At 56.1% G+C, this 27807-nt stretch overlaps 7 protein-coding genes across 7 annotated transcripts; 3 read left to right on the forward strand and 4 right to left on the reverse strand.

Annotated features, from left to right (window-relative positions):
- Window positions 1-83: 83 nt before the first annotated feature.
- Window positions 84-7448, forward strand: KVR01_000638 (uncharacterized protein). The gene is made up of 5 exons (XM_044781337.1): window positions 84-722; window positions 852-965; window positions 1178-4875; window positions 5015-6895; window positions 6969-7448. The coding sequence occupies exons 1-5, from the start codon at window positions 620-622 to the stop codon at window positions 7077-7079; spliced, it is 5907 nt and encodes a 1968-aa protein (XP_044650587.1). The 5' UTR covers window positions 84-619; the 3' UTR covers window positions 7080-7448.
- A 117-nt stretch (window positions 7449-7565) lies between these two features.
- KVR01_000407 (fructose 1,6-bisphosphate 1-phosphatase) lies at window positions 7566-9813 on the reverse strand. Its single transcript, XM_044793505.1, has 5 exons — window positions 9467-9813; window positions 8931-9190; window positions 8062-8852; window positions 7918-7972; window positions 7566-7856 (listed from the first exon to the last, which is right to left on the reverse strand). Exons 2-5 carry the CDS (start codon window positions 9056-9058, stop codon window positions 7778-7780), a joined length of 1053 nt encoding a protein of 350 aa, XP_044650356.1. The 5' UTR covers window positions 9059-9190; window positions 9467-9813; the 3' UTR covers window positions 7566-7777.
- Window positions 9814-10581: 768 nt separating this feature from the next.
- On the forward strand, window positions 10582-12092 carry KVR01_000266 (uncharacterized protein). Its single transcript, XM_044782983.1, has 2 exons — window positions 10582-11502; window positions 11580-12092. The coding sequence occupies exons 1-2, from the start codon at window positions 10955-10957 to the stop codon at window positions 11740-11742; spliced, it is 711 nt and encodes a 236-aa protein (XP_044650215.1). The 5' UTR covers window positions 10582-10954; the 3' UTR covers window positions 11743-12092.
- A 1221-nt stretch (window positions 12093-13313) lies between these two features.
- On the reverse strand, window positions 13314-14401 carry KVR01_000709 (uncharacterized protein; the record flags this gene model as incomplete). The annotated part of the gene is made up of 4 exons (XM_044786988.1): window positions 13314-13660; window positions 13743-13967; window positions 14027-14276; window positions 14330-14401. 4 exons carry the CDS (start codon window positions 14399-14401, stop codon window positions 13314-13316), a joined length of 894 nt encoding a protein of 297 aa, XP_044650658.1.
- Window positions 14402-14846: 445 nt separating this feature from the next.
- KVR01_000592 (rRNA-processing protein BFR2) lies at window positions 14847-16725 on the forward strand (the record flags this gene model as incomplete). Its single annotated transcript, XM_044784015.1, has 3 exons — window positions 14847-14910; window positions 14980-15076; window positions 15144-16725. 3 exons carry the CDS (start codon window positions 14847-14849, stop codon window positions 16723-16725), a joined length of 1743 nt encoding a protein of 580 aa, XP_044650541.1.
- A 199-nt stretch (window positions 16726-16924) lies between these two features.
- Window positions 16925-17350, reverse strand: KVR01_000562 (uncharacterized protein; the record flags this gene model as incomplete). The annotated part of the gene is made up of 1 exon (XM_044788903.1): window positions 16925-17350. One exon carries the CDS (start codon window positions 17348-17350, stop codon window positions 16925-16927), a length of 426 nt encoding a protein of 141 aa, XP_044650511.1.
- A 7198-nt stretch (window positions 17351-24548) lies between these two features.
- Window positions 24549-27452, reverse strand: KVR01_000822 (uncharacterized protein). Its single transcript, XM_044782642.1, has 4 exons — window positions 26610-27452; window positions 26470-26539; window positions 26182-26402; window positions 24549-26125 (listed from the first exon to the last, which is right to left on the reverse strand). The coding sequence occupies exons 1-4, from the start codon at window positions 26680-26682 to the stop codon at window positions 24828-24830; spliced, it is 1662 nt and encodes a 553-aa protein (XP_044650771.1). The 5' UTR covers window positions 26683-27452; the 3' UTR covers window positions 24549-24827.
- Window positions 27453-27807: the final 355 nt, after the last annotated feature.

Raw genomic sequence — 27807 nt, forward strand, 5'->3', positions numbered from 1 at the left:
GCGCGGTGGGCTGGGCCTCTTTAGAGCCCAAGCAGTCGCTCGGCCGGCTGGCTGGACTAGCCACTGTCTGCCCACTGGATTATCGCCCCCGTCCGCTTTTTGCTCACAGACACCACCTACCAACCCCGAGCAAGCTTGCGAAGGAGCTGTCACCGACCCTCAACCTCCCTACCTCCCTGTCTGCGACAGCCTTCACATGGCTTCATTTTTCTTTTGATTCTGGCGAGTCTTGCATTTTTGATTGTCGCCACCTTTCAAGCACGGGCAGTTTCTTGTCTTTCTCACTGGAGATCTGGTTTCCTCATGTCCCACTGCAACTGAAGAAAAAAAACCAACCTCCCTGCCACCCACCTACGGCGTCGACCTCATCCCAACCTCCTCCTGAGCGAGGCAGAGCTCCATCACCCGCCGCGATCGCGCGACAGACCGCGGTCCCACCCAACCACCGCGACCGACGCCTCTATTTCGAGTGTCGATTGCGACTTGGACCCAGCCGTGTCGCGCCTTGGAAACCTTGACGCGTTCCGCGCGCGATCCACGGCCCTCGCGCCCTTGATCATCCCAACCTCGGCGCCCATCACTGCCTGGCAGGGCTACTGCACCTCGCCCCATCTCCGACATGTCTTTCGGGTTCGGCGGCGGTGGCTTCGGCCAGAACAACCAAACCAGTAATACCTTCGGCGGCGGCGGATTCGGTGCAAACACAAACAACACCACCTCGGGTATGTTCCTCCCTATAATTTTCTCGCCGTGATACTCGTGTCTTCTTTTTGTTTCGTCTCTTGCTCTCGCTCTCGCGCCAGGCCTTGATCTTCACCCGCCTCGGCTGACATGATGCTCCCAACTACCAGCCTTCGGATCATCCAGCACTCCTGCGTTTGGCGCGCCAGCGCAGACAACCAACACCGGGGGCGGTCTCTTTGGTGGTGGTGGCACCACAGGTGGCTTTGGCAGCAACACTGGCGGTATGATACATCATTTTCCTTTGAACGCCGCGAGCGCCGCGTTTCACTGGTCGATGTGGTCCTGGGCGCACTCACCGCACTACCGTGGAATGCGCCAGTCGTCTGCTCGAAACGTCTCGCCCCATTCTCTATCTCCAAGGCCGCTGGCGTCTTCTTGATCACACCAGGCTGCTGCAAGACAGTCTCGTTTTACTAACAACTTTCTGTCACAGGTGCATTTGGCTCGGGCAACACAGGCTTCGGAGCAGCGAAACCCGCATTTGGTGCCGCTACAACCGGTACTGGGGGCGGCCTCTTCGGCTCGACAACGACAACCTCCGGTGGAACTGGCTTTGGAAGCGGTTTTGGCACCAATACTGCGGCAACTTCGTCGCCCTTCGGCGGTGGAGCCACCAACTCCTTGTTCGGCGCCAACAAGACGTCAACTCCCTTCGGCGGCGGGACCACCGCAACCAGCACTGGGTCTACCTTGTTTGGAAGTGGTAGTGCCTTCGGCGGTAGCAGCAACACCACCGGCGCGTTCGGAGGTGCGACCAACAACCCTGGGATAGGAACCAATGTCGGAGACCCCCCTGGCACTGCTGTTCTGGCTTTCTCCCCCTACTTAGAGAAGGAGCCGAACAGCACAGCACAGAACGCTTTCCAGAACATCCTCTTCCAAGAGCCATACAAGAAGTTCTCGGCCGAAGAGCTGAGGATGGCAGACTATGCCCAGGGCCGACAATACGGCAATGGTCCAGCAGGTGGTGGTGGCGCCTTTGGAGCAACTTCTGGGTTTGGAAGTGGTGGCTTCGGTACCAATACCGCTCAGACCACCGGCTTCGGAAGCACGAATACAGGCACTGGCCTCTTTGGCAACACCCAAAATAATACGGGCGCGACCGGTTTCGGCAGCACCTCGAACACAACTGGCTTCGGGGCCGGTGCGACGGGTGGAGGTCTCTTTGGGCAGAACAAACCTGCGACCGGTGGGGGTCTATTTGGCAGCACGACCGCGACGAGTCAACCAGCACCGGCCGGCGGACTGTTCGGTTCCACAGGTGGTACGACGGGTGGATTTGGAGCCACAAATACTGCCACGACTGGCTTCGGATCAAACACGGGCGGCGGCTTGTTCGGCAACACTCAAAACAAGCCTGCTACCACAACCGGGTTCACGAGCGGGTTCGGGAGCGGAACAACGGGCACGGGCTTTGGCGCCAATACTGGAACCAGCACCGGCTTTGGCCAGAACACCGCCACAAATACAGGCGGCGGGCTCTTTGGGAACACGAACACGCAACAAGCCAACACGGGCGGTGGTCTTTTCGGCGGCAACGCACAGCAGCAGCCCCAGTCCACCGGCTTCGGCACCGGTGGGTTTGGACAAACCAACACACAGCAGCCCGGTGGCGGCCTGTTTGGAAACCAGAACAAGCCTGCAGCCACCACTGGAGGAGGGCTCTTCGGCAACACTGGAGCTCAGCAAAACACCGGTGGCTTGTTCGGGGGAGCCAACACCAACACCAACACAAATGCGTTTGGCCAGAACAACACTCAGCAACAAGGCGGTGGTGGCTTGTTTGGGGTAGCCAACAAACCAGCAACTGGTGGCGGCCTCTTTGGAGGTGCTACCACCGGGCAGACTGGACAGACTGGGGGCGGTCTTTTCGGCGGCCTGGGGTCCAACAACCAGACCCAGCAACAGCAGACAGGCACCACATCGTTGTTCGGTAACCTGGGGGGCAACCAGAACCAAAACAAAACCTCTCTCTTCGGCGGTCAGACGGGACAGTCAACTGGCGGTGGTCTCTTTGGAAACCAAAACACGCAACAAGTGGGAGGTGGCCTCTTTGGACAGTCCACAGCCCAGCAACCCCAACAGAATGCCTTGGGAAACTCTCTTTTCGGCGCCTCACAGAACTCACAGCCAGGGCCGCAAGCATTGACTGCTAGTATCGGCGATGTTAATGCATACGGTACACCGTCCCTGTTCTCGGGGCTTGGCAATGGAGAAGTGCAGAACCCTGGCCCCCTTGCCACGCCTTTGTCTGGTAAGAAGAAGGAGCGCAAGGGCTCTATCCTTCCCATGTGGAAGCTGAACCCTGGATCATCCACCAGGTTTAATACTCCGGTGAAGCGGGGCTTTGGCTTCTCTTATAGTACTTACGGCTCTCCAGCGACACCGTCAAGTGCGGGGAGCACCCCCGGTGGGCTGGGGCAGAGTTTGCTCGGTACAGGGAGCCTGAACCGGTCTCTGAGCAAGAGTGTTTCCTCGAGCAACCTGCGCAAGAGTTTCAATGCCGAGGATAGCATCTTGACGCCTGGGTCGTTCTCATCCAGCATGGGAACTCGCCCTTATGGTAGCGCAGGCCTGAAGAAGTTGAACATCGACAAATCCTTGCGTCTCGATCTGTTCTCTTCGCCCTCCAGAGACAAGCAGCTTGCAGAGTCACCTGGTCCCCGTAAGCTCCCAAAACGGGTCAGCTTCGACACCAGCCTTGACGCGTCCGAGAATGGCACTCTTGATGGCACACCAACCCCCAGCACCTCCGCTCAGGATCTGGGTTTCATCCGCCCAACAAACGGAGGTAGCCTGACAACTAACGGTTCGAAGAGTCCCGATGCTCAGCCTGAGATGGAACAGGTTAAGGGCAACGAATTGGCGGTTGTGCACGAGGAGTCTTCTACCACTTCTACAACCCAGGACGCCACCTCTTCTCCAAGCAAAGAAGCTGGCGCCTATTGGTTGAGTCCTTCTAAAGACGAAATTTTGAAGATGAACCGTGTCCAACGTGGTCAGGTACCGGGCTTTACTGTTGGTCGGTACAACGTCGGACAGGTCCAGTTCAAGACGCCTGTCGATCTCACCAACATCGACCTAGATGAGATTCCAGGAGGCATCGTTGTCCTGGAGACTCGATCTTGCACGGTGTATCCTGTCGCTGCGAAGAAGCCTCCGGTTGGCAAGGGCTTGAACGTGCCTTCTGAGATCTCTCTGGAGCACTCCTGGCCTCGTGGCCGGGACAAGCGGACGCCAATCCCCGAGAAGTCTGGCCGCGCATTCAACAAGCATGTCGAGCGCCTTAAGAAGATTCCTGACACGAAGTTCATTGACTACAACGCGGAAACCGGGGTGTGGACCTTCGAGGTGGAGCACTTTACTACCTACGGTCTTGACTATGACGAGGACGACACTGAAGGCGACACTACTATTGCTGAGGCCGCTCCGGAGGAGGCCACCCTACCTGCGCCCCCCATGTCATCCTTCCAAGTTGAGCATGAGCACCCCGAGCCCGAGGACACTTTCGAGTTCAGGCGGAAGCGACGTGCTCTTCCTGGCGCTTTCGACTACACAGGCGCCATTTCAGATGACGAGGAGGAAATGGCCGACGCCAACGAGCAGTCTTTTTTATCTAACCGCTCCGTGGGCTCTACGTCCAAAGCATTCGAACACCACGAGGCTGAACTAATGGACGAAGAGCATGCTCTACCCGAGGCACAAGATACGAGTGCTTACCTGGGGTATCATCAAGCCGCGGAGCCAGACTACGACTCGCCTTACCAAGGATCGATGGTTGAGTACCAAGAGACGCCCGGTGGCATCATGAGGGCCAGAATGCGTGCTATCAAGGACTCAAACGCGCCTCTCAGGCTTCAGGTCGCCGATGGTGATGACTGGATGGATATGCTCCAGAAGACCATTGGCCCCGCAAAGCGAGACCGCGCTGCGTTGAAGGCCATGAACGAGGAAGAGACCTACGAGGACCTGAAAGCCAGTGTTCGGCAGGACGCCCCACAGGCAAAGCCAAGAGCCGTGCCGGATGGCCGTGGATTTGCAACGAGCATTGAACTCATGAACTCGTTGTTCGAAAAGCCAAGAGCGCCCGCTCGGGCTGCCCCGGCTCCTATTCCCACGTCGGGATTCAAGGTCGGTACCACATCTGTCTATTAGAATGTTTCTCGTGCATGGGTCAGGTTACTACTGGTTGTGGATGTTTTGTATTTATTCATATGCATTGCCTTCAATAAAACGTGCTTCATACTAAGACTTTTCCTTTCTTTTCTAGTGGCCGTACAAGAGACAAGACAAGACCGGTGAGGAGGATGAGGCAAACATGGATCCAGCCGACAAGGCCTTCCACGATACACTCCGCCCTAGCTGGGGCCCGGATGGGACCCTGGTCATTTCTTCCACACCCAAGACCCTTACTCGATCATCTCGGCGAGCCCTTGAGAAGGATGGCATCATGGCTATGGGTAGACTGAACATCGTCTCTGAGCACCGCGACATTCGATTTGCGAAGTTCTCGAACGAGACCTCACCAAAGTCGCTAGCCAATCAAATGAATTTGACCCGGGTCAAACTCATCGACAATGTTCCCACTGTTTCGCTGGGCCCTGTCAATGCTTTGACGGCATTTTTCCATGGACAGGATCTTCAAAAACCGGCCAACGTCCACGAGAAGATGGTCTGGGAACTTGCCAGCATCCTCTTTGATCCAGTCTCTGACCCCGATGGGAAGAGAGTTCCACCGTCTGGTCTCCGTCAGGCCCGCCGACGTAACCTCTCCGAATTCTGGCAGAACACTGTCGAAGAGGCATCTAATAGGGCTGTCGGTATGGCCCGATCCCCCGAGGACAAGGCCATCGCTTCTCTTTCTGGTCACCGGGTTCCGGACGCTTGCAAGCACCTGCTTGATGGCAAGAACTTCCGGCTGGCGACTCTGGTCTCACTCATTGGAACCAGTGACCAACTCATGCAAGACATGCGCGAACAGGTCAAGGGATGGCGTGAGGCAAACGTGCTGTCCGAATTCACCGAGCCCATTCGTGCCATCTATGAACTACTCGGAGGCAATGTCTGCGCCGTTGAGGGCTCTAAGGGAACCATGGAGAACCGGATGGAATCATTCATACTTTCACAACGATTTGGTCTGGACTGGAAGCAAGCGTTCGGCCTACGGCTGTGGTATGCGATCACCTCAGCTGATGACGTTGTCGAAGCGATCCACTCCTTTGCAGAAGACATTCAGCAAGACAAGGAGCCGCGGCCTCAGCCATGGTATGCCGAGCAAGGCATCGCCGCCCTATGGGACGACCCTGACAAGGACTTGCGCGAGGACCTCATGTGGGGATTACTGAAGCTGTACGCCGACAAAGAGATTGATCTGGCTGACATCCTCCGACCCGAAAACTCGCAGCTATCCCCCTTGGACAACCGTTTGTGCTGGCAGCTGGGTCAGGCTCTGGTCAACACCGGAAAGGTGTCATTCGGACGAGACGCAGAAGACAAGGCAGACGCTGCAACCTTGACCTTCGCGTGGCAGCTGACCAACGACGGCCACTGGCTCGAGGCCGTCTTCGTCCTCCTGTACCTGACCAGACCCGAGGCACGGGCCAAGGCCATCCAGGAGCACCTCTCACACCACGCCAAGCTGATCGGGGGCGAGCAGAGCGAGGACTTCACGACACTCACGCAGACCTTCAAGATCCCCGCGGAGTGGGTCTGGCAGGCCAAGGCGCTGTACATGCGCAGCGTCAAGGGCAACCCCAGGCAGGAGGTCGTGTACCTGCTGCGGGCGGGCAGCTACGCCGAGGCGCACAAGACCTTCACCAAGCAGGTGGCGCCCGCGGCGGTCATCGAGCGCGACTGGGACGGCCTGGACGACCTGCTGGCCGAGTTTGGCGACGACGCGGGCCGCTTCGTCCCCGACTGGAACTTTGGCGGCAAGATCTACTGCGACTTTGTCGAGCTCATCCGCCACGTCGAGCACGGGTCCGCCGCCACCGTGCCGCCCAAGGTCGTCGAGGGTCTGATGGCCGGCCTGCCGGCGCTGCACGAGAGCGTCCAGGTCAGGCAGGACGCGGACGTCCTCGAGGTTGCGGCCGTGGCGGACATGGCGAGCGAGGTGGCCAAGGTGGTTGTCGAGCTGGCTAAGAAGGGCGAGGTATGTTCATGATTCTTCACATCCACTCCCTTTGTTTGGAATGACACCATGCTAATCTCATCTCCTACTACAGACAACACTTACCCAAGTTCTCGGCCTGCCGCTCACGGAGGACGCGTACCTGAAGTACTCGAACGAGCTGGCCTTTGCGTATTACAAAGACGTCATGGTCGGGCGCAGCTGATAGCCATGCGAAAGGGAACCAACCGGCAAAGGTCGAAGGAAAGGGGTGGTTGTAGCACCAGGTGTTGATCCTGATCGGTCCAATCAGCAACGGAAAGGCAAGGCAGGGCAGGGCAGGGCAGGGCAGGGCGGAGCGAGCATGGCATTTTACATTCTTGACTTTTTTTCTCCCCCATGGCTCAACTAATGGCACATTGTGGGTGATACAGGGCATGAGAGGAGAATTGAGTCGGACACAGACATCTCACAAAGATGATGAGACGTAAATCGGAAGAGGGGGTTGGCCTCTACAGAAATGGCAAGACCTGGGCGTGCCACGTGCTCAGCAGATAGTGTTAGATAGTCACAAGACAAGCTTCATGCTTCAAAACGAGTGCCCAGTCTTTCCATGTGAGAAGTGATGTTGACCAAGTCCAGCTCATTCCAAATGCTGTCGAGGAGCCTCACGTGCCTAGATAACCTCATCATTGTACGACCAATGCGACGCTTTTCGTTGAGTTTCTCCATGGTATTATTCGTTTAGTGACACAGCTATGCACATTATGACCGTTTCCAATCTGATCCGACATCCAACCGGTTAATCGTGACAGCAGCGCAAGCAAGCAGTAACGCCGTCCTTTGCTCCTCCCATGATACCTCCGAAGCCAAGAATGTGTGTGAGAGTGTGCGTGAGACAGAGCGCCTATCCGGTCGGGTATCTTATGACTTGTGGAACTGCTTGACCTTCTCGACCTCATCCCAGCTGCCCATGAAGATTCCTGACTTGTCGTGGATATCCCTGTGGTTGTTGTTAGTGAATATGTACAAGGTGAAAAGGCAGGGCGAAAGGGGCAACATACTCAGGAACGACTTCCAGCATACGCTCCATTTTCGAGTTGACAGCTTGTCCGCCAGCTACACATTGTCAGTCTCGAGTTCTTGCGGATATATGTATATATATATATATATATATATGAAAAGGTAAGGAGGAGTGAACAACTCACCATTCTCAAACACCATGGCCATAGGCGCACACTCGTACAGGATCCTCAGCTTGCCCTTGGGGGCCTTCTTGTCGGCAGGGTAGGCAAAGATGCCACCGTACAGCAGCGTCCGGTAGGCATCGGCGACCATGGAGCCGATGTACCGGGCGCTGTAAGGCTTGCCCTTGCCGTCGCCGCCCTGGGGCTGCTTGAGCGACTCGAAGTAGCCCTTGACGTTGTCCTCCCAGTAGAGCGAGTTGCCCTCGTTGACGGAGTAGATGGCGCGCGACTTGGGCAGGCGCATGTTGGGGTGGGTGAGGATGAACTCGCCGACGCCGTTGTCGAGGGTGAAGCCGTTGACGCCGCCGCCCTTCATGGTGATGACCAGCTGGGCCGAGGCGCCGTACATGGTGAAGCCGGCGGCGACCAGCTCGGTGCCGGGCTTGAGGATGTCCTCCTTGGTGCCGGTGGAGCCCTCGGCCAGCTTGTGGATGGCGAAGATGGTGCCGACGGAGACACCGGCGTCCAGGTTGGAGGAGCCGTCGATGGGGTCGCAGGCGACTGCGTAGCGGGCGTGCTGGTTCTCCTTGAAGTATATGACGTTCTCCTCCTCCTCGGAGACCAGTAGTGCGCACTTGCCCGAGGACTGCATCGCGGCGATGAAGAGGTCGTTGGAGATGACATCGAGCTTCTTCTGCTCGTCACCGGTGGTGTTGGAGGAGCCGGCCAGGCCGGTCAGGTTGACGAGGGTTGCTCTTCGGATGTAGTAGGCGATCGACTTGAAGGAGAACTGCAGGGCGTGGCACAGCAGGCTGGTCGAGGGGTCAGTCTTGTCTTGTTCAGGTCATGGGGTGGGCAGCGGCTGTGTGTGTGTTCAAGGGCTGACATACGTGAAGTCTCCAGTTGCCTCCTTGATCTTGACTTGCTCTTCCGTCAGGAAACGGGTGAGCGTTACGATGTTGGTGTTGATGGTCTCGGCCTCATTGCCACCCCCATTGGTATTTACTTGTGCAGACATTGTGGTGGTAGGACTGCAAGAAACACAGAGAACAGAACAAAGAAGTAATGGGTATCAACCAAGCAGATGAATTGGGCCGCGGTGGTGAGCACGGGGACAGGACCTTGAAACGAAGTTGAGGGAGGCTATGGGCTGTATCACCTTAGCCTTGAATAGCCGGGTGTGTGTAATTCTTAAAGAGTAAGAGCTGGTGGTTACGGTTGAGGGTGAGGTTGAGGTGAGGTTGTCGTGATGTCTGGAACTGGGATGTTCTAGATTGGGCAGGATGGTTGCGATATTGTTTGAGGGAGGACTTGCAATGCGCAGGAGAAGAAGTAGGAAGAAGCAGGAAGGAAGAAAGGAGAGAGGCGAACCAGCCGTTGCGGACCAGAGCAGATCAGATCAATTTCTAGCCAGGAAGGGACTCACGATAATGACACGGCCGGAGGGGCCCTCGTCGGCTTCGGCTACGCTGGGCAGGGTACCTTGGCTAGAGCAGGGCAGCATCACCCTAGCTATGTGTCAAGCTGTACGGGTTGACGGGGTACGGAATATGGGCAAAGCATGCAGACAGACCTCCATCCCCCGTTTGCCCATGGCGGGCAGTGGCAGAGTGACTTGCCCCTCCTCGGTCTTGCTCCAGGACCAATGCCCCTCACTAGGCCGGGACATGCAGACGGCCAGAGCGAGAGTCGAGGGTTGACGTTGCCGTGGGTTCGGCACAGTGGCGGCTATGGGGTAAACGGTACGCAGGAGTGACGTTTAATTGGAGCAAAGAAGCTTTTCCGTTTCCGTTTCCGACGTGCTCGAGGCCGCGCAGCCGGGCAGCCGGGTCGCTGTCAGCTTGATCGGCCTGATCTGCCCCAGCACTGGCCAGCGGTCCCAGCTGCATGCACGTCCAGGTACGATGCGCTTCTCCACACTGACGCTGCTCGGAGGGCTGGTGGGCCCTTGGGGTTTCCACGGGTATTCCAGACGGTTCAGAACGGCCCAGGCGGAGGAATGCGGGGGCGCTGTGGCTACGGTGGGTCCCGCCTTTGACGGGTCCTGGGGGGGCTCACCCCTTTGACATTGACACAACACTGATCCAAGACAATTTCCCGGGACGCTGTCGACCTCGTCGCAACTGCACGCCCATCTCCTGCGACGACGTTCAGCCTAGACCCTCAGACACCAGGGAAAACGACGGGTCTGCGGATTAATACAGGCCGATATCATTATCCTCTTATCTTTGTCTCTACAAAGACCACCGAGTATCAATCCCATATTACGAGGTTGTGTCGGCCAGGGATGAACACGCGTATCATCCAGGGCTGGCTGTAACAGCGCTCACCCTTTTCACATGCTCATGTTTCGAGCGTAGCACTGGCTGTCTACTAACAAGTAGGCCTACAGATTACACTTGCACAAGCTCTCATGTAGTTTGTTAGACCCCAATCTGGACGGGCTTCCAACACCAGGGTTCGGGTTGTGCGCCATTGCCGCGTGCCAGACTCATCAGCCCCAGTCCCAAAATCGCCGACTTTGACCTCGGCACATGCGCCAATCCACGCGTGCGACCAAGGCAAAGCCGTTGCACTCGATAGCCGACGCCAATGCGTACTTTCACGGCGTCTTCTTTTTATTCTAGCGGCTGCGACTGTCTTCCCTCGAGGGTGACTCGACTCTAGCTAAAGTCTTAATTGATCCGTTGCTCATCTTTGCCCGTCCTCGCGTCCATTCCAGCAGTGATTCCATATCCCAGCGCATTCCCCTCTTGCCTCTTGCCCGTCCCCACTGTTTCTGTACAGCAGCTCGACCTCACGCCCTCGTGACGTCCGACCGACCGGCGCAGCCTCACCACCGACCAGACCAACCCGCGAACCTCGCCCTACACCAAAGACACACTCACACACACACACCACAGAACCCGTCAAAATGGTCGCCGACGCCGCAATCTACCACCCCAGCGTGGCCCACTACCTGCGCTTCGTCGCCACCACCGTCGGCCGCGACAAGGTCCTGCGCACCCTGCAGTACTTTGCCCGCTTCTACGCCTGGTACCTGTTCCGCACCAACGGGTCCCCCGCCGAGGTCGCCCCCTGGGACGCCGTCAAGAAGCAGTTCGGCCTGACCCGCAAGCTGATGCGCGTCGGCAAGAACGTCGAGCACCTGCGCGCCGCCGCCGTCGCCGCCGACGCCAAGGCCGGCTCCGTCGACCCCGTCCTGCGCTACACCTCCGTCGCCCGCCAGCTGGGCTACGCCGGCTACCTGTCCCTCGACATGGCCACCGTCCTCGACGCCGCCGGTATCCGCAAGTCCGAGTCCGCCAAGAAGTTCCAGCGGGAGGCGTACCGCTTCTGGGCCATGGGGCTTATCAGCTCCCTCATCGCGCAGGCTTACACGCTGTATCAGCTCAAGCAGCGCGAGGCCAAGGTCGACAAGAAGGAGGGCGAGGGTGTTGTTGAGAGCAAGCGGATAGCGCTGTGAGTGTTCCCGCCTCGTTTCCTTTGCCGCTATTTGTTCTCTGTCGTTGCGACACCTACTAATACCTGTGCCACAGTGAGCGGTCCGCCAGCCAGCTGCAGCTCATCTCTGACTTGTGCGATCTGACCATCCCCTCCTCGGCTCTCGGCTGGGTCAACCTCGACGATGGCATTGTCGGTATTGCCGGTACCGTCAGCAGTTTGATCGGGCTGGTGGCGCAATGGAAGAAGACGGCCTGAGCGTCGTGAACCAGGCGGGATGAGTCGGACAGTATGACGGGAACGGCGTTGAATTTAATGCGAGACGATGGCGACCCGGAGTCATCGAATCATGAGAGCTCTTCCTCGCTTTTGGGTAGTTAGTTGGCCTGGTGGCGGTGGGCGGTTTTTCCCATGGCGGCTGATACCAATGAGATCCTTTGGCGTTTTATATGTATACGAGACCACTTGTACTGAGATTGTCATGAGGTTGATATATGATCAAGGCTACGCAGAGGGTGGGCCACTGGTGCCCGCCGATATCATCGACTGGATCAACAAGGTACCTAAGTGTATTCAAACATATTTAAATGTATTCACTATGCCAGAAAGGTGTCAATCAATAGATGTTGTCTACATCTTCTGGTATTTGCTATGACCAAGCTCTTATAACATACACTAATTCTGGTGCTTGCCTTGTGCGATGAGCACATGTCCTCCAGCCTGTTTAGAAGAAAACAATTAGGAAGGTCAATATTGTGATCTTGTACCATACTCCTCCACTCCCAATGCTTGACAAATGCGGCAGTACCAATGGGCGTAACGTCATCCATGAGTTGAACTGTATGCCCGCCTGAAAGGCGACAGGCACAGGTGGGTATGTGTAGGTGACGAGAACCACCTCGCGTATATCAAGCCGCGAAGCCACCTGCCCGAGAGGAGCCTCATGCTTGAGACACTGTTCTCCTCGACTCCGTCACAGATCCTCGAGCCTGGATGTCCACGCCCGGGGTTCGAACCTCGTCGCCCCGCTGTCCGCAGGCCCGTCACCTGGCTAGCACGATGGTCACCTGGCTAGCACAATCGCGTCCAGCCACGCCCACGCGCCGCGCGACGCGCACCTTTCATCCCATCACCTGGGTGATTCACTGCCCCTCCCCCGCCCTCCCAACACAGTAGCCCAGGCCATATAAACAAGCTAGACCATCCAGAAACCAGGGCAGATGGCCTAGCGGTAGGGACGCCTGCCTCGAAAGCTGTCTGCCCTCGCCAATCCCGACCGAAGCCCCCGAGTTCGATTCCCCTGCAGGACAGCGGTGGGGTCCCACCGACGGTCAGGTGGCGCCGCCTGGGGACCGAATATTCCGCGCTGCACACAACCACCTAACCAGCAAATGCAGGACAGTCGGTGAGGCTCCACCGACGATCAGGCTCTCGCCGCCTGGGAGCCAAAAATTCCGCGCTGCACGACAAAGAGATGTAGGACATACGCCACCGGGTCCGAACTCTATTTTGCCTTTTTGGCACACCGGTCTTCCTCTTTGTTGGCCCTTCTCTGCCCCCGTTTTGCTTCCCACTCTTGTGGTGACTCGAACCTGCGCATCTGTAATGAGTTGAGCACTCCCGCCTGCCCGCGCCGACATGATATGAGGCTGGTGATAACATTTGCTGGTGATAACATTCAGCATGGACGTTATCTTGCCTGCCACAGTACGAGCATTGGATATGCTCTTGTCAGCTGACACACACCGTAGCGGCCAAATATCATGAGGTTGATCACCTAATCATGGGGTAGCCTCTCTCTCTCTCTCACACGCACTCATCAGGCGACACTAGAGCCCAATCTTTCCCCCAAGGCTCCTCGCCATGCCTAGGAACAACTCGGCCCGCTCGCTACCAGGCTCCGCGACGACAGTCGGCTTGCCCTCCTGCGCATGGCTGCCGATGTTCTGGTGCAGAGGGACGTCGCCGAGGAAGTCGATGGCGTGGTCGGCGCACACGCGCTGGACGCCGTCGCTGCGGCCAAAGATGTGGTGCTGCCCGCCGCAGTCCGGGCAGGTGAAGAGGGACATGTTGTTGACTAGTCCCAGGAGGGGCACGTTGACCTTCTTGAACATGTTGATGCCCTTTATGGCGTCCTTGACGGAGAGGGAGTGTGGTGTTGTCACAATCAACGAGCCTTTGGGTGAGGCGTCAATATATATATCTCTCTCTGTGTGCTGGGTGATGATGACTGATTGGGATGTGGAAGAGGAGCTTACCATCCAGCACGATCTGCTGTGTGATGCTCAACTGCGTGTCGCCAGTTCCCGGTGGCAGGTCCAGGACAAGCACGTCCAGACCGCCCCAGTGGACCTCGTGGAGGAGCTGCTGCAAGGCCTTCATGACCATCATGCCGCGCCACACAACAGGGGCGTCCTCGCCGACCAGGTAGCCCATGGACATGGTCTTGACGCCATAGTTCGAAAGAGGAAGCAGCTGGTTATCTGTTCCGCAGTCATCAGCAACCGTGGATGACTCCAAAGGGGGTTTGTTGACCACGTACTTTCAGAAAGCCGAGGCTCCTCGTTGAGGTTGAACAGCGTTGGGATCGACGGCCCAAAGATGTCCGTGTCCAGGATACCGGAGCGGTGGCCCAGCCTCGCAAAGGAAAGAGCCAGGTTGGCGGCGATGGTGCTCTTGCCTACGCCGCCCTTTGCGGAGGACACGGCGATGACCTTGGCGACATCCTTGATCTTGCGCCGTTCAGGAAGGCCACGCTGCATCCGTGGGATGGAACCTGTACGCGGGAGGCCCTATATGAGTTTGATTAGCCTCTATCAAATTGAACAAAATAAAAGTGTCTTACGAGAGGGTTCTCATGTTGTAGAGCACGGAGGGTGCTGAAGAAACGTCGTTGTATGGGGGTCATGACGGTCATTGTCAATGCAGGATATAGGTTGTGAAATCAAGTCGAAGACCCGGAAAAGTGCTGCAAATTCAGAAAGAGGTATGTGAGAAACAGGCAATTAATAAAAACGCAGTGATCATGTTGAGAGTTCTAACAGAACATTTCAAGTTTTCAAATCTGCCGGAAACACTGAAAAGAAACAAGACAGGAACTGATATCTCATCTATGAAGCTGAACTCAATGCTTCGCAGCAGGATGCCGCGTTCGAGCCGCATGTCGTCGTTGATAAACCAAGACCCCACGACGAAATTCGGGGCGGTCAACTTTAGCAACCAATCACTGCCCCTGGCCGCCAGGGAGTACCCCAAAACGCCGAATAGGACCCACTAAAAAGTTCAGAAGCTTCAAGGTGCATTTTTGCTGGCGGGCGAAATTTCCATGTTCCTCCAACAACCGTCTCGCATAACAAAAAACCATGGCGCCAGCAAAATCAGCACGCGCGAAGAAGTTCGCTGCGTTTGAGGAAAAGGCTATGAAGGGTATGCATATGTCCGCCCAGAATTCTGAAGCAAAAAGCAGAAAGATTTGTCTGACAACCTGCCTCGCAGATTTCGATCCGGAAGCGAATGCCCCCCCGTCCGATAGCGACAGCGACAGCGAGGCCGAGGAGGACTTGGCAGGAACTGAACACTATGTAAATGTTGGGTATGTTCTTTCCTGAAAATGAAAAACCCTTTGCGCCAGAATAGCACGGGTCTGACTGCTCCCACAGCAAGAGTCGTCTCCGCCAAAAGGAGGCCCCGGCACTAGGTCCCAAGTACAGCGGCGTCAAAGTCAGTCGCGCGGCCCTGGATGACAGCAGCGATGGCATGAGCGAGGGCGAGTCAGAAGAGGACGATGAAAGCGGCTCGGAGGACTCCCAAGAGTACGACGACCCCGACACGGCCGATCTTGAACGAGATAACATCATCGACGAGGACGACGAAATCGACAGCGATGAGGCCTTTGGGGAGGGCGAGGAGGAACGCTTCAGAAAGAAGGGTTTCACATTTAAAGACAGCAAGAGCGCTGCCAAGAAGGATTCCAAACCTACCACCAACGGGCGATCAAAGAGGGCCGTCGCGGCGGATTTCATGTCCAGCTCGGGAAGCGAGCAGGATGAAGACGAGGAGGAAGATGCCGAGTCCGAACACGGTTCAGAGAGCGACGATTCGCTGGACGACCTAGCCTCGGGGGACGATCTCATCGACAGGGAAGCCGAGGAAACGTCCGACGAAGACTCGGAAGAGGGCTCTGAGGAAGATGAGAGCTCCGAGGATGGAGAGGAAGAAGACTCGGACGTCGAGATGGATGATTCCAGGCCCAAGGACAGCGAAGAATCGCTGCGCGGGATGATGCAACAAGGCGAGAAGCCCGCGCTCAACATCATATCCCAAGCAGCCAAGGAGGACGCCGAGAAGGGTGCTGCGATCCGGAAGCAGAGGCGTACATACGATTCGCTCTTGAACCTCAGAATCCGCCTCCAAAAGGGCCTCGTCGCCACCAACTCTCTAAACGAGGCGACCGAGGTTGACGACGCAGACAAGGAGCCCTACGAGGCGGCCGAGGAGGCTGCTATCAAGCTGTGGAACGCCATCGATGGCTTCAGGGCCAGCCTGCTCCCCGAGCCCAAGGCGGGAGAGAAGCGCAAGCGGGACGCCGCCGTCATGTCCACCGACGAGCTCTGGGAGGAGATGCAAGCCACCGAGAAGCGGGCCATCGCGAAGCGGAAACAGGTCCTGGAGAAATGGTCCACCAAGGCCAAGAACAAGACGACGGTCGTGAACAGCAACACTCGTCAGCTCGGCGCCGCCAAGGGCTCAGAGTCGCTGGTTTCCGTGCTCGAGGACCAGATGATGCTCAACACGGACCGCTGGGTCAAGCGCACCCAGGTGCCCCGGTCCTGCGCCCCCCTCCAGGTGGCCAAGAAGGTCACCGAGGACCCGACCATCTACGACGACGCCGACTTCTACCAGATGCTGCTCAAGGAGCTCGTCGACCAGCGCACCAGTGACTCTGGAGCCACGGGCAACGACAACGTGCCCACGGTGCGGTGGACGGCGATCAAGGAGGCCAAGACGCGGAAGCAGGTGGACAGGCGGGCGAGCAAGGGCCGCAAGCTGCGGTTCACGGTGCATGAGAAGCTGCAGAACTTCATGGCGCCAGAGGACAGGCGGTCCTGGGAGGACGAGGCCATCGACCGGCTGTTCGGGACCCTGTTCGGGCAGCGCATGCAGCTCAAGGAGGATGTCTCGGACGAGGAAGACGATGATCTTGTGGCCGAGGAGGAGGGGCTGAAGCTATTCAGGAATTAGATTAACGAAGAAAATTCGGGTGTACTCCTTGAGAGATAGGAGCCAGGGACGACTGCCACGGCAATTTTTGGATGGTCGCCCTATAGAAAGCCAACCGGGGGTATACGCCGTGTAACCCTCGTTAAGGCGGTGCACAGGACTTTAGACCTCATATGTGTGTGTATATACATACATATATATACAAGCATTTGCATCGAACTCAAGGCTTTCCGCCAACTACTTCGTGCAAGCCCGCCCACGTGAGAGACACGAGCAAGAGAGTATGCACCATAAAGTGCACATAAGGGCCACCGAGCGCGTCAGCCTGTTGCAACCATCCCCGGCCGGCCCCCCGGGCCCTTATCCTCACCCAGGCCCGCCGCAAAGGCATGACATGGTACATGGCCAGCGAAGCGGCGACGATGGCGCTGGCGTCGTCAAATGTGCTAATGCCCCTGGAGTAGAGGAGCAGCAGGCACAAGACGTTGGTGGCGACCAGCAGGCCGCCGTAGCTCTGGCACACGAGGACGGCCTCGGGGCTGGGCCTCGACTCCAGGAGCTGCTTGGGCGCGTTCAGCAGGAAGGACAGCGAGGCGGGCGCCTCGATGAGGACGTGGAAGACGAGGGCCAGGTTGCCGTGGTGCATTTTTTTTCCCTTCTTCCTTCTTTCTTTCCTCTTGTTGACTGCGTGGCTAGGGATAGTGGCTTGATTTGTTTGCAGTCGGCGGCGGATCGGCGGCGGTGCAATATGTGTTCCGGGTGCCGGCCGGTCAGCCGGTGTGGTGGGGGATCCGGGGCGTTGTACTCCGTAGTTGCTGCAGCTGAGCAGTTTGTCGGTCCAATTGGCCAATGGCTAGATCGTACCTGGTCAACGCTGCCATTTATGATTCATTGATTGCAGTTGGTTCCAGAGGCTGAGAGGCGGCTCACGTAGTCTGCTTCGCGTCTGCCGTTGTGTGATAGGCTGCCAGGTGCTGTGTGTGCGGTGTGATGCTATGTCATATTGACGGGCTGGGAAGTCGCATAGGGCTTAGTGGGCTGCACGGCGGTGGGATTGTGGGTTATATTGGCTCCTTGTACGGTTGATGTGGTTGTGGCTGTGTGTGATAGTTGCACACGAGATGGCCGAGTGGTCGAGCTGTCGAGTATTCCGTAGAGCTGTTGACCCTTGTCTCAGCGCCCTGCTCAACGAACCTTGACAAGCTTGACTCCTGCTGTGCTTGTCAGCGGGGAGCAGCAAGCTCGTGAGAGGGAGGCCGGGATCCGGCAGGGGAGGCTCTTGAATTCCAGGGGTGGGCTTGCAGGCGTGCAGCTGCCCGTTCACGCAGCCATGCTCTGCTACACTTGCCGTGGCGGAACTCGAGACTCTCGTGTTTTGCGTTTGGGAGGAGACCTTGTCAGCTTTCGTGGGGGCTGTTAATACTGGCTGTCTTGGTTGTCTCGGTGTGGTGCACCCACATCCAGGGTCCTCCACGGCCGGCCAGGCTGCCAGGGTCGTCCAGGTAGATTGCACTACAGGATTTCTGCGAATGGGCCGACGCCCGAATGACTAGTGTCGAGCATATTGGCATGCCAGCATGCTTGCATGCTTGCAGATGCCTCGGTATCAGACACGCAGGCTGGGCTGGGCTGGCAGGCTGGCAGGCTGGGGGGCTTGGGTATTTTTCTGAGAGAAAATCAAGCTCTCGCCACCACGGTCGTGACTGCCCAAGGAGGAATTGTATCTTCAGCTACGGTACGGAGTAGACACATGCAGGGTACAAGAACCTACTCGGCTCTTTCCTCCTGCAAGTTGTTGCCTCGCAATCGTTATCACAATCATTATTAACACCTCAACCGAACACTTTAACGCAGCCCGTCACGCCCTCCTGTGCATCACTCTCCCGCTGGCGCCATAATTTGTTGGGACCCTTCTCCCGACCTGTTTTAAACATTGCCGCCTCGCAAGACAAAAACCCAAGCCACTCTGACCGGTCTTTGCCACCGAGTAGGTGCCCCTCGAATTAGCTGAAGACTCTCCACGGATATCAATTTTCATGTCGAGACCGATTTGACACCTCAAGACAATTTCTCCGAAAGTGCTGCGGTTGGACCGTCGCAACTCAGTCGCTTATTTTGCTTCGATATTCCTTCTGCCCACAAACTGTTGATGCCATAAACCTTTCGGGGGGGAAAGAAGTGCACCAGAGGCTGGGGAGGAACCCACTTATCAGTTTGCCGCGGATTTGCCTGCCTTGGACAGTGTCACGACCTCTCTGTGACCTACCCGCCAAGGTCGACGATCCTGGCAGCACGTGCCGGGCGCCTATGAGCCATTGAGCCAGCCAGTGGTTGATTTACGACTACGAACGGTAACCTCCAAACGCTCGAAGCTCCATCTTGAGGGAAATTCGCAAAGGCATCACAGGAAAGCCGACAATGGCTTCTCCAAACAGCTTCGGGCAGCTGGGCCTGTCTATCTTGGGAGTCGGCTCCCAGTACCCACCATATGGTCTCAAGCCAGATGCCATCGACACCCTCGCCACACGCTTTTACCCGGACAGCCCCTCGATGAAAAAGGTTCGGGCTATCAACCAGTTCACTGGCATCGACACCCGCTCGTCCATCGGCAACCCCGACCACCCAGTCGTCAACCACCCTGGTCCTCCCTCCATAGCCCAGCTTCATGAGGTCTTCATGAGTGATGGAGTCCCATTGGCCGTCAATGCTGCTCGGAAAGCCATTGCTGAAGCCAAGGTTGACCTCAATGAAATTGTGAGTGTTTCGATGCCTCTCCCTCAGTCTGAGGACCAAACCTTTTGGGCCTGGGGCTGTGTGGATATGCGGCATCCCTTCCTGCCTTTGCTAGTGTGCGTCCCAGACTGACAACGAGCCAGACACATGTTGTTTCGACAACATGTACGGACAGTGCTAATCCTGGCTACGATCACTTCGTCTGCGAGGAGCTGGGAGTCTCTCCCAAGGTAGAAAGGGTTCTCCTCCATGGAGTCGGTTGTGCGGGCGGACTGACCGCTTTACGAACTGCCGCAAACCTCGCCTTGGGCCACACCTTCCGAGGGAAACCAGCGCGTATATTGGTCCTTGCCCTTGAAGTGAGCACGACAATGGTACGGAGTGAGATGGATAGCATCGACAAGCTCCAGGAGACCAGGATAGGAGTGTGTCTTTTCTCGGACTGCGCCAGCGCAGTGGTTCTGAGCAACGGACTGGGTAGAGTCTCCGGGCCCCCAGTGTATGAGTACCTGGGTTGGGATAACCGGATCATCCCAGACACAGCCAAAGATTTGGGCTTCGACGTCGATCCCGTCGGCTGGAAGGTGATCCTGACACCAAACGTGCCCAGGATTGCCCAAGGGGCTTTGCAGGAGACTTTCTCGGATCTGATGTCCTCGCTGGATTTGCCGCCACCGTGGGATGACGCCAAGCCATCGGATTTTGACTGGGCCATGCACCCAGGAGGTGCAACAATTCTGAGTGGTGCAGAGAAGGCCATGGGTTTGGTGCCGGAGCATATGAGAGCGAGCTATGACACGTACATCAACCACGGAAACTCGAGCAGCGCCACGATATTCAGCGTTCTCGATCGCCTGCGCTCAAAAGACATGGATGCCTGCACACCAGACGGCAGAGGCCCGAAAGACCACATCGTGGGCTGTGCTTTTGGGCCAGGCGTGACGGTGGAGATGTGTATGTTAAAGAGGCACTTCCCGTCGGGCGGAGAAGGCACGGGTTTGCAGACTCCCCCTGAGACGGAGAGTGAGGAAAGCAGTGAGAGAAGTGACGACGGGGAGGCCAGTGTGCGTTCAGATGATCTTGACGTTAGGAACGGGCCAACAGCGGCGCACGCCAGACGGGCCGATGCGGGGGCGGATAGCTTTATCGCCCAGGCCATGTCTTCTGTCGAGCTGGATTGAGTGGGCATATTAATATATAAACAAAACATAGACCAGACACTTGCTGCAGATCCTCAAATGACCCTTGAGCACTGAAATCTGTGGCCGTTTTGCATCCCCCCCGCATGTGACCGGGAACACAAGTGATGACCAACAACAACCGACAACTTCTTGTCAGGGATTTGTAGAGTGAGTAGGTATATATCTTCTATCTTGCTCTCCCCTGACTCGTCGCTTGCAGTAAGGCAGTGTCACAAGATTTATTCAGCACTCAATTCGAACCCAATTCACACATCTTGTTCCAGAACTAAGCTGCGATTCCAAAATTGTAAAAAGTATCCCTGTGGGTACCTATTTAGAAGTAGCTTCCTCTTCTTCTACCTGAGTGTCTCAATGGGTAACACGCCATCGCAAGCTGGTCTGTAGGACGTTGAGAGATATACTTTTTAAACAGTCCGTCTCGGGCTGAACCTGTCAGTACCTAAGTAGCAGAACAAACCCATGATCAACCTTGGAAGGTAGCAAATTCAGGAAACCCATGTACATTTTCCGTCAGAGGTGAATGCGGCGCTGATCCTTTTTGAGTTCGATCTGCCAGATTTGGGTTTGCTTGCTGTCTTGCGTCGTGCCTCGCGCCTTTTGCGAGAAAGTTTGCGCCGCTTCGGATCAATCTGATAGTATGCGCTGTCATATTTCCTTTTGGTCACTGCCGGACTCATGAGGGTCACCCTCGTCGCCAGAGCCCCTGTCACTACCGGGGTTCTGATCGTTACTGCCACCGGAAAGTGGTTTTGATTCTTAATTCCAATGCATATAAAGCGTGTCATGTGGCGTCTTCACCTGTTTTCAATGTTATTTCCGGTAATCCTACGGAAGTTACCGTCCCCAGTGATTAACGCTGAATTACCTCATTACTGTCGCCGTATTTCACGTAGAGGTTATGTGCTGCCGCAGCCTAGCGAAACTCAACACGGGAGGGCTGTCTTCATGGGGCTCAGGGGTATCGTAATCTGGCAGCTTGTGACTGATTTCCCGAAGCCTGGGTAGCCTCTTACTTGGGCCTTATTATCGGCGAATTTCGTCACCTCGAGCTCTAAGGTGCCAGATCAAATCCCACTGTGAGAGCTTTTCCATCAGGCTACCGTCACGGACCATCCCCTCTTCTACCGCATGCACAAGACCTGCGCGGAAGAATCTGGCAATTAGAGAATTTTGTGTCTCTAGCCTAGTCTCAGGGACTCCAAATCTGTTTGCCAACTGGCCGACCTTGATGGTACGGATCAGGCCCCATTCGGAAAGTGAAGTCATGTTGTTGAATTTGATGGATGTGCCTGAACGGCTGGCAGTTTGGCGATTCTGTGTAGCGTTGATTTGACTATCTCCCCCTTTGTCGTGCCGTACAGGACGGTGATTCCATCGCTGCGAGCCACGACCTTCAGTTCTGACAACTTCAATTTCAACGGCCTTCCTTGTCACGAGGAACTGGCCGGGCTGGTAGGTTGACAACTACCAGCAGGGATAAGCGCTGCCACAAGGTCACCGAACGCCAAATGCTCCAGTACTCCTTGGGACTGGAAACCGTGTGCACGAGCGAGTTTATGGAACTGAGGATAGGTGTACTCAGTGGTTGTCCACAGCAAGTCTGGCGATATAGTTCTGGAGCCTGCGCCTACTCGGACTTTATTTGAAGACATAAACAGACAGACAACCACCAATCACTTCAGCACCATTATAGTGAACACTCGCACCAGTCCATGATAGTCGCTGATTGAGGTCTGCTAGACTGAGGCCGGAGATTCGAACCTGCGAAAACGGAGGGCACACCTAAGCCCCAAAGGATAACCTCCCAACCTCTCTTGAGACAATTTCCTATAAGATAACCTCCTATGGGGTAACTAGTTAAGTGTTAACCTGAGTACTAAGATCTCCGAGTTGGCCTGTGTCTTCATTAGCTCTTACTAGCTAAATCTACTTATGTAGGTTGCTAGTCTTACCTGGGTGTACCCTTTGTGTTTGTGTGTGCGAATGTCCGATCTGTTGTTTATTGAACAAGGGATTGGCGGGTCCGTGGTGGGTGGCCAGACACATTGCCAGAATTGGCTCGGCGATTTACCTGAATACTCTCATCTGACAGTCAGTCGGATTTTTTTGATGGCCTTCCTTAAGTGCTGTAACCAGCGAAGTCAAAATTGTCCTGTACACATCGATTACTGTCCAGTCACCCGGATCATCGCCGTTGTGTTTATCAATTTTTAGTGGAGGAAATTGAAGAGTAACCTAGGGACGTGGGATGTGCTTTACTCATACACTAGACAAACAATACGACAACTGCCAACGCCATCTTACTTGGTCTGCCAGAAGATACCCAAAGTCACTTCGTTCTAGCCCGCATCGCGTCCGTTGGGTGGTAGGCGGGAAGTCCTAGATGCCGTGTACGCCAATGTCGTCTTCAATCTCGTCTTCATGCATCTCCTGCAGAGAACTAACACCTATAAATTGGCACTCAATCCACTAGAATGTGGCTGTCAGATTTTGTCGACATCTTTACCATAAATGCTGCCCTGCCGCCTCTCTTGGGAATGCCAGGCTGAGAATGAGGGGTGGCGGTTTCGTTTCCAGGTGGGATGGTGCTTTCTCTTCAAATGCCCATACACCTAAACGTATGTGGTGCCTTCATACATACAGTGGTTTACGCTCAAGGACTCAGCGTTGGGGGGGACGGGGATAAATGGCACAAGGCCCTGGGCCAAAGCCTCGTAGCAGCCGCACAGATAGGACCGAGGGTTTACTCGGATTCTCGATCATGAACTTGACCCTGGACTCCAAAACAGTGATTGCCGGATTTGACATCAATTCAACTGTGACTATTGGCGTGAGCATATCTCTCAAGACGCTCAGGAGTCTTCGATCAGCGGTGATGTCAGTCTTCTGACGGATTGATAGCCTCTATAAGCCAGGGTCTGCCATTGAGAGCACGGCATGTCCGAATTTCAGAGGAGTGGATGACCCTTTCTAATGTCGAAGGCTTTTGGCCTTGAGCTTAATGCCAGTCTGTTTGATCCAATCTGGGAAGAGATTTCTGGCTCGGCACCGCTTGATGAAGACCGTAAGATCCTGAGTGTGACGAGTGGAAGATTAGAGACGACTAGGGATATGGGGAGAAGTATGGGATAACTTTGCCAGATTCCAAGAGAAAGGAGGTTGTTGACCGGTTTGGCAGGGAGGAGATAGCATAGGAGGTTCATCCAGGCAGAAGCTGCCAACGCTTGACGAAATCCGCCACCATATCCGTCACCATAGGAGAATGTACCATAGGAGGTTATCCCATACGCTGTTGTCCCATTAGAGGTTGTCTAAAAGAGGCTGACCTGTAGGAGTTTGGGGGCATTGATTATGTGATTGCCTAGAAGACACCGAAGCAAAGCATGCTGCTGTTGTACTATTTGGGGTTTGATATGCGTTTATTTGATCAGTGTGATCATTGGAATACTCTACTCGAAGCTCCATCTTCCTCAGATCCAGTATCATGGGTACCGCTGGGCCGTCTACCTGTACGGTGGAGAGACAGCTATCGCTAACTATACCTATACTACTTCCACCAGACACGACGTGCTGCTTGCCCGCCGTAGCGGTGACTGTGCGGCCTTTCGATAAACCCTTCACGACGATGGATATAACGGCCTATCGACTCGTGAGGTTGAGTATAACATCTACGTTCCTTACGATCTCTTGCCGTCCTACCCTATCGGCAAGCCCATCTCGCGAGCGGACGTCTGAGCCTACCTCGCCTGCTTCCCTATCCCAACCTGGATTGACCGCGACAGCCCACTGTACCGTGGCTGTATGAGATATGTTCTACGACATGCGTCTATGTAATACTAAACAGAGCAGCAGGTCTATCACGGCTGACACGGGAATCCAAGAGTGACACAGATAGTATCCTACGCCCAATGCCAACAGAAACAATAATGATTTATGAATGCTACCTAGGGACCTCCGAGGGGATATATCTTCATAAAGAAAAAAACCTTTCGCACTCAAGCCCAACCCAGCAACGCAAGGCGCCACCCAAGGGGAGAGAACACAACACACCAATTTCCTACGATGGAGACAGACACGCAGACAGATACGCGCGCGCGAATTCTCTCCTTCTTTCTTCCTGCTCGTCGGTCAAACGAATCCTTGCCAGCCTGCTTCCCTTTATTCCAATCGCCCACTCATTGGTCCACCTCAGAACTGGATCAGATCTCCCTGGTTAGCCTGCTGCTGCTGCGGCCTCGCGCCGAAGGGGTTGCTCGAGCCCGGCGCGCCAAAGCCGCCGCCCATGCCCATGCCCCCGGGGCCCGTGGCCCCGTACGACACGGTCGGCATGCCCGTGAACTGCTGTCGGAGGAATGGGTTGTTGCCCGTCGCCTCGGCCGTCAACTTGTTGGCGCCCGCCCCTGCACTGTTGACGAACGTCCCCGGCGCTGTATGTTGCGCCGGTATCCTGGTCTCGCCGGTATTGCCGAAGGTGTCTTGGCCCTCGCCGCTGGAGAGGAGCGCATTGAGCCTCGCCTCGTGCTCGCTCATCGGCTTGGACGGTGCCGGAGATGACTTCGGCGGTGGAGTGAAAGATGTGGGTAGCTGGTTGAAGGCTGACAGCGTCTTTTGCTCTGGAAGCGGGTTTAAGACCGACATTGATGGCATCTTGGACGGCCCAGGCCTGTTGAAGGGTGAAGATGATTGCTGCGCAAATGGGTTGTTGGAGCCTGTCTTCATCGGGGCCATTGCCGACAGACCCGTACTTTGGTTCGTCGCCCAAGGGTTGTTGCTCCCTGCTTGCAGGGGTGACTCCGTCTGCTGTGGCTGGAGTTGCTGCTGCTGCGCATATGGGTTGTAGCCAGTCGGTTGAGGTTGGAACGGCTGCTGTTGCATGTTTTGTTGGCCAAAGGCATCGAATCCGGTTGGCTGAGGCTGGCCGAAACCGTTTGAGAAGCCGTTCTGGTACCCAGTGGGCTGTGTCTGGAAGCCAGTATATGCGTTTGGCATGAACCCCGTGGGCTGTGGCTGCAACTGGCTCTGGTCAATAGGGTTTCCGAAAAAGTCAACCCCGCTGCCCTGCTGGTACCCTTGGTTCCATCCAGTCTGCTGGGGTTGAGTCTGCGTGGGAGTGTCGTCAAACAGTGATTGGGCGTTCTGCTCCTCCAAAGCTCGTCGGCGCGCCTCTTCCTCTTCCTTGCTCAATTTGATAGCCTTCGCAAGGTCGTCGTCCTCTGTGTCCTGGCCGGGGCGGCCCTCACGCCTCCTCCTGTCCTCTTCCTCCTGGTATTTGCTGGCCTCTAGAGCTAGCTTGTACTCGGCGTCCTCCTCGTCGTTCATCGGCCGTGGGCGACGCTCACGGCGGCTTGGTGGTGTTTCGTGGGAGTTCGAGCCATATTCTTCGAGGCCTGTGACACGAGACTTCCACGTTCTGCGATCACTACGCTCAGCCCGCAAGCGCTCCTCGTCCAGCAGCAAGGACGTCAGCTCCTTTGCTGCTACGCGGACTGCAAGGGAAATTGTTAGCCTCGTCTCGCACCAGAGGTAAGATGCCGCCACCTACTGTTTTGACCGACATCTCTGCCCTCCTCATCAGTGTACATGAACTCGCGGAGGGTCTTGATGATGTAGACGTTCTGCTTCGCCCATGTGACCACCAGCTCGGAGCCCTCGTGGAGGCAGTAGTCGAGAACCTTCAGTGCCTTCAGAACGTGCCTCCAGTTCTTGCCTTTATCGTTCAACCTCTTGTCTAGCATGTCCATAATCTCGTAGAACTCAGTTGACCTAAATTGCGAGCGCATTAGCTTTAGCTTACCACCATAATTAGCACTGCGATGGCTCGGCGACATACGAGTTAAAGGTGAGCTGGGCGATCTCGCTCATCTGAGTCCCCGTGGGGCCCCATGGGTCATTGCTCGTCGCTGCATGGCTACGTCAGTTTGCGACATCCTGAACCGTCCGGTCGAATTGTCGTGAGGGTGGCCAACATACCCTCGCGCACTTTAATCTGGACACCTGAGTATCCCTTGGTGACATTTTTGACGCCCCTCAGCACCTTGGACATCTTGGCGGTAGGGTCTGGGAGTTATCACGTGTGTGATCTGGGGAGGCGGATGGTTTTGCGGCAGAGGAATGGATCTCTTTCCCGGTGAGAGCCGGACAATCAGGTCCCGACCGGCTGCGCCGAGAGTAGTATTGTCGCAGGCGAGCCTGGAAGTTTGTCGCGCGCAGTCGTGATGCCGTGCAATGGATATCGGTATGCAACTGGCGGGTGTGTCGTCCACTGCGAATTAACAGCGACAGCAATGGGCGAGCCTGCGGACGACGAGTGAGGGCAGGTATGCCACATGCGACAATGGCGAGGGAGGAAAGGGGTGGTTGGCCGGCGCTGATTGTCGAACGCAGACGGGAAAGTTGGTGGCAGGAGTGATTAATCGATCGATGGAGTGAGGACGGGGGACGGCGGGATCGCAGGCAGTTGGCACGGGAAATTGAGCGGTTCGATGGGTTCCAGTTCTGGAATTACCGCAGCGGTGGCTCCTCGGCTGCTGTGCGGTCGGAGAGTGCCTTTCTGTAGGATGCTTCGTATGGGATAATGCCAACGAGTGTGTCACGGGCCGGCGAGATGGGGGTTGCAGCCCGATGTGAGAAGGGCGCTGGAGATGGTACGATGAGGAATGAGACAATGTTCCAGAGTCAAGTGAAAGTAAAGCTGGAGGTCCCTTTCTTTGGAGGTGATGGCCTGTGTTGCAGGCGGCGCCCGTCCCGGAAGGCACTGAGGTAGGAGGTACTGTCGGCACTGTAACCAAGGTACTGGCGTGCACTCTACTCTCCCACACCCCACCGCGTCAAAACCCAGGCGCAGCAGCAAGCCGGTCTGCCCAGCTCAGGCTTGGGCTCGGCTTGGGCTTGGGCATGACGAAACCTGACAGGGCCCCCCGTCCACGTGCGCTAAGCCCGTCCGGGTACTATCTGATGAGCGAGCTGCAGGCGACAGGGCGTGACTAAGGCGAAATAGAGCCTTCTTGAAACCATGCACTGTAAATCTAAATGCGATGAATTACGATGACCACAGACTTGGCCAGCTAGTGGACAGGTGGGTACCCCGAGCCCACAATTCTGAACGGACCAGGCCAGTCCATCTCTGTACGGAGCTGCGGTAATTCATCACAATCCACTTCCAGACATG

Source organism: Diaporthe batatas (genome assembly GCF_019321695.1).
Source record: "Diaporthe batatas strain CRI 302-4 chromosome Unknown Contig00001, whole genome shotgun sequence".
Classification (NCBI taxonomy): Eukaryota; Fungi; Ascomycota; class Sordariomycetes; order Diaporthales; family Diaporthaceae; genus Diaporthe; species Diaporthe batatas.

Bases quoted from the DNA above. Each gene is read 5' to 3' on its own strand.
- KVR01_000822 (XM_044782642.1), bottom strand. From the start codon at position 26,682: ATGTCCAAGGTGCTGAGGGGCGTCAAAAATGTCACCAAGGGATACTCA. The intron at 26,540-26,609 runs GTATGTTGGCCA...GTAGCCATGCAG, and splicing joins CCAGATTAAAGTGCGCGAGG to CGACGAGCAATGACCCATGG. The intron at 26,403-26,469 runs GTATGTCGCCGA...CTCGCAATTTAG, and splicing joins GCCCAGCTCACCTTTAACTC to GTCAACTGAGTTCTACGAGA.
- KVR01_000638 (XM_044781337.1), top strand. From the start codon at position 620: ATGTCTTTCGGGTTCGGCGGCGGTGGCTTCGGCCAGAACAACCAAACC. The intron at 723-851 runs GTATGTTCCTCC...CCCAACTACCAG, and splicing joins CACAAACAACACCACCTCGG to CCTTCGGATCATCCAGCACT. The intron at 6,896-6,968 runs GTATGTTCATGA...CTCCTACTACAG, and splicing joins AGCTGGCTAAGAAGGGCGAG to ACAACACTTACCCAAGTTCT.
- KVR01_000266 (XM_044782983.1), top strand. From the start codon at position 10,955: ATGGTCGCCGACGCCGCAATCTACCACCCCAGCGTGGCCCACTACCTG. The intron at 11,503-11,579 runs GTGAGTGTTCCC...CCTGTGCCACAG, and splicing joins GAGAGCAAGCGGATAGCGCT to TGAGCGGTCCGCCAGCCAGC.
- KVR01_000407 (XM_044793505.1), bottom strand. From the start codon at position 9,058: ATGTCTGCACAAGTAAATACCAATGGGGGTGGCAATGAGGCCGAGACC. The intron at 8,853-8,930 runs GTATGTCAGCCC...CCCCTCGACCAG, and splicing joins GAGGCAACTGGAGACTTCAC to CCTGCTGTGCCACGCCCTGC. The intron at 7,973-8,061 runs GTGAGTTGTTCA...GACAATGTGTAG, and splicing joins GGCCATGGTGTTTGAGAATG to CTGGCGGACAAGCTGTCAAC.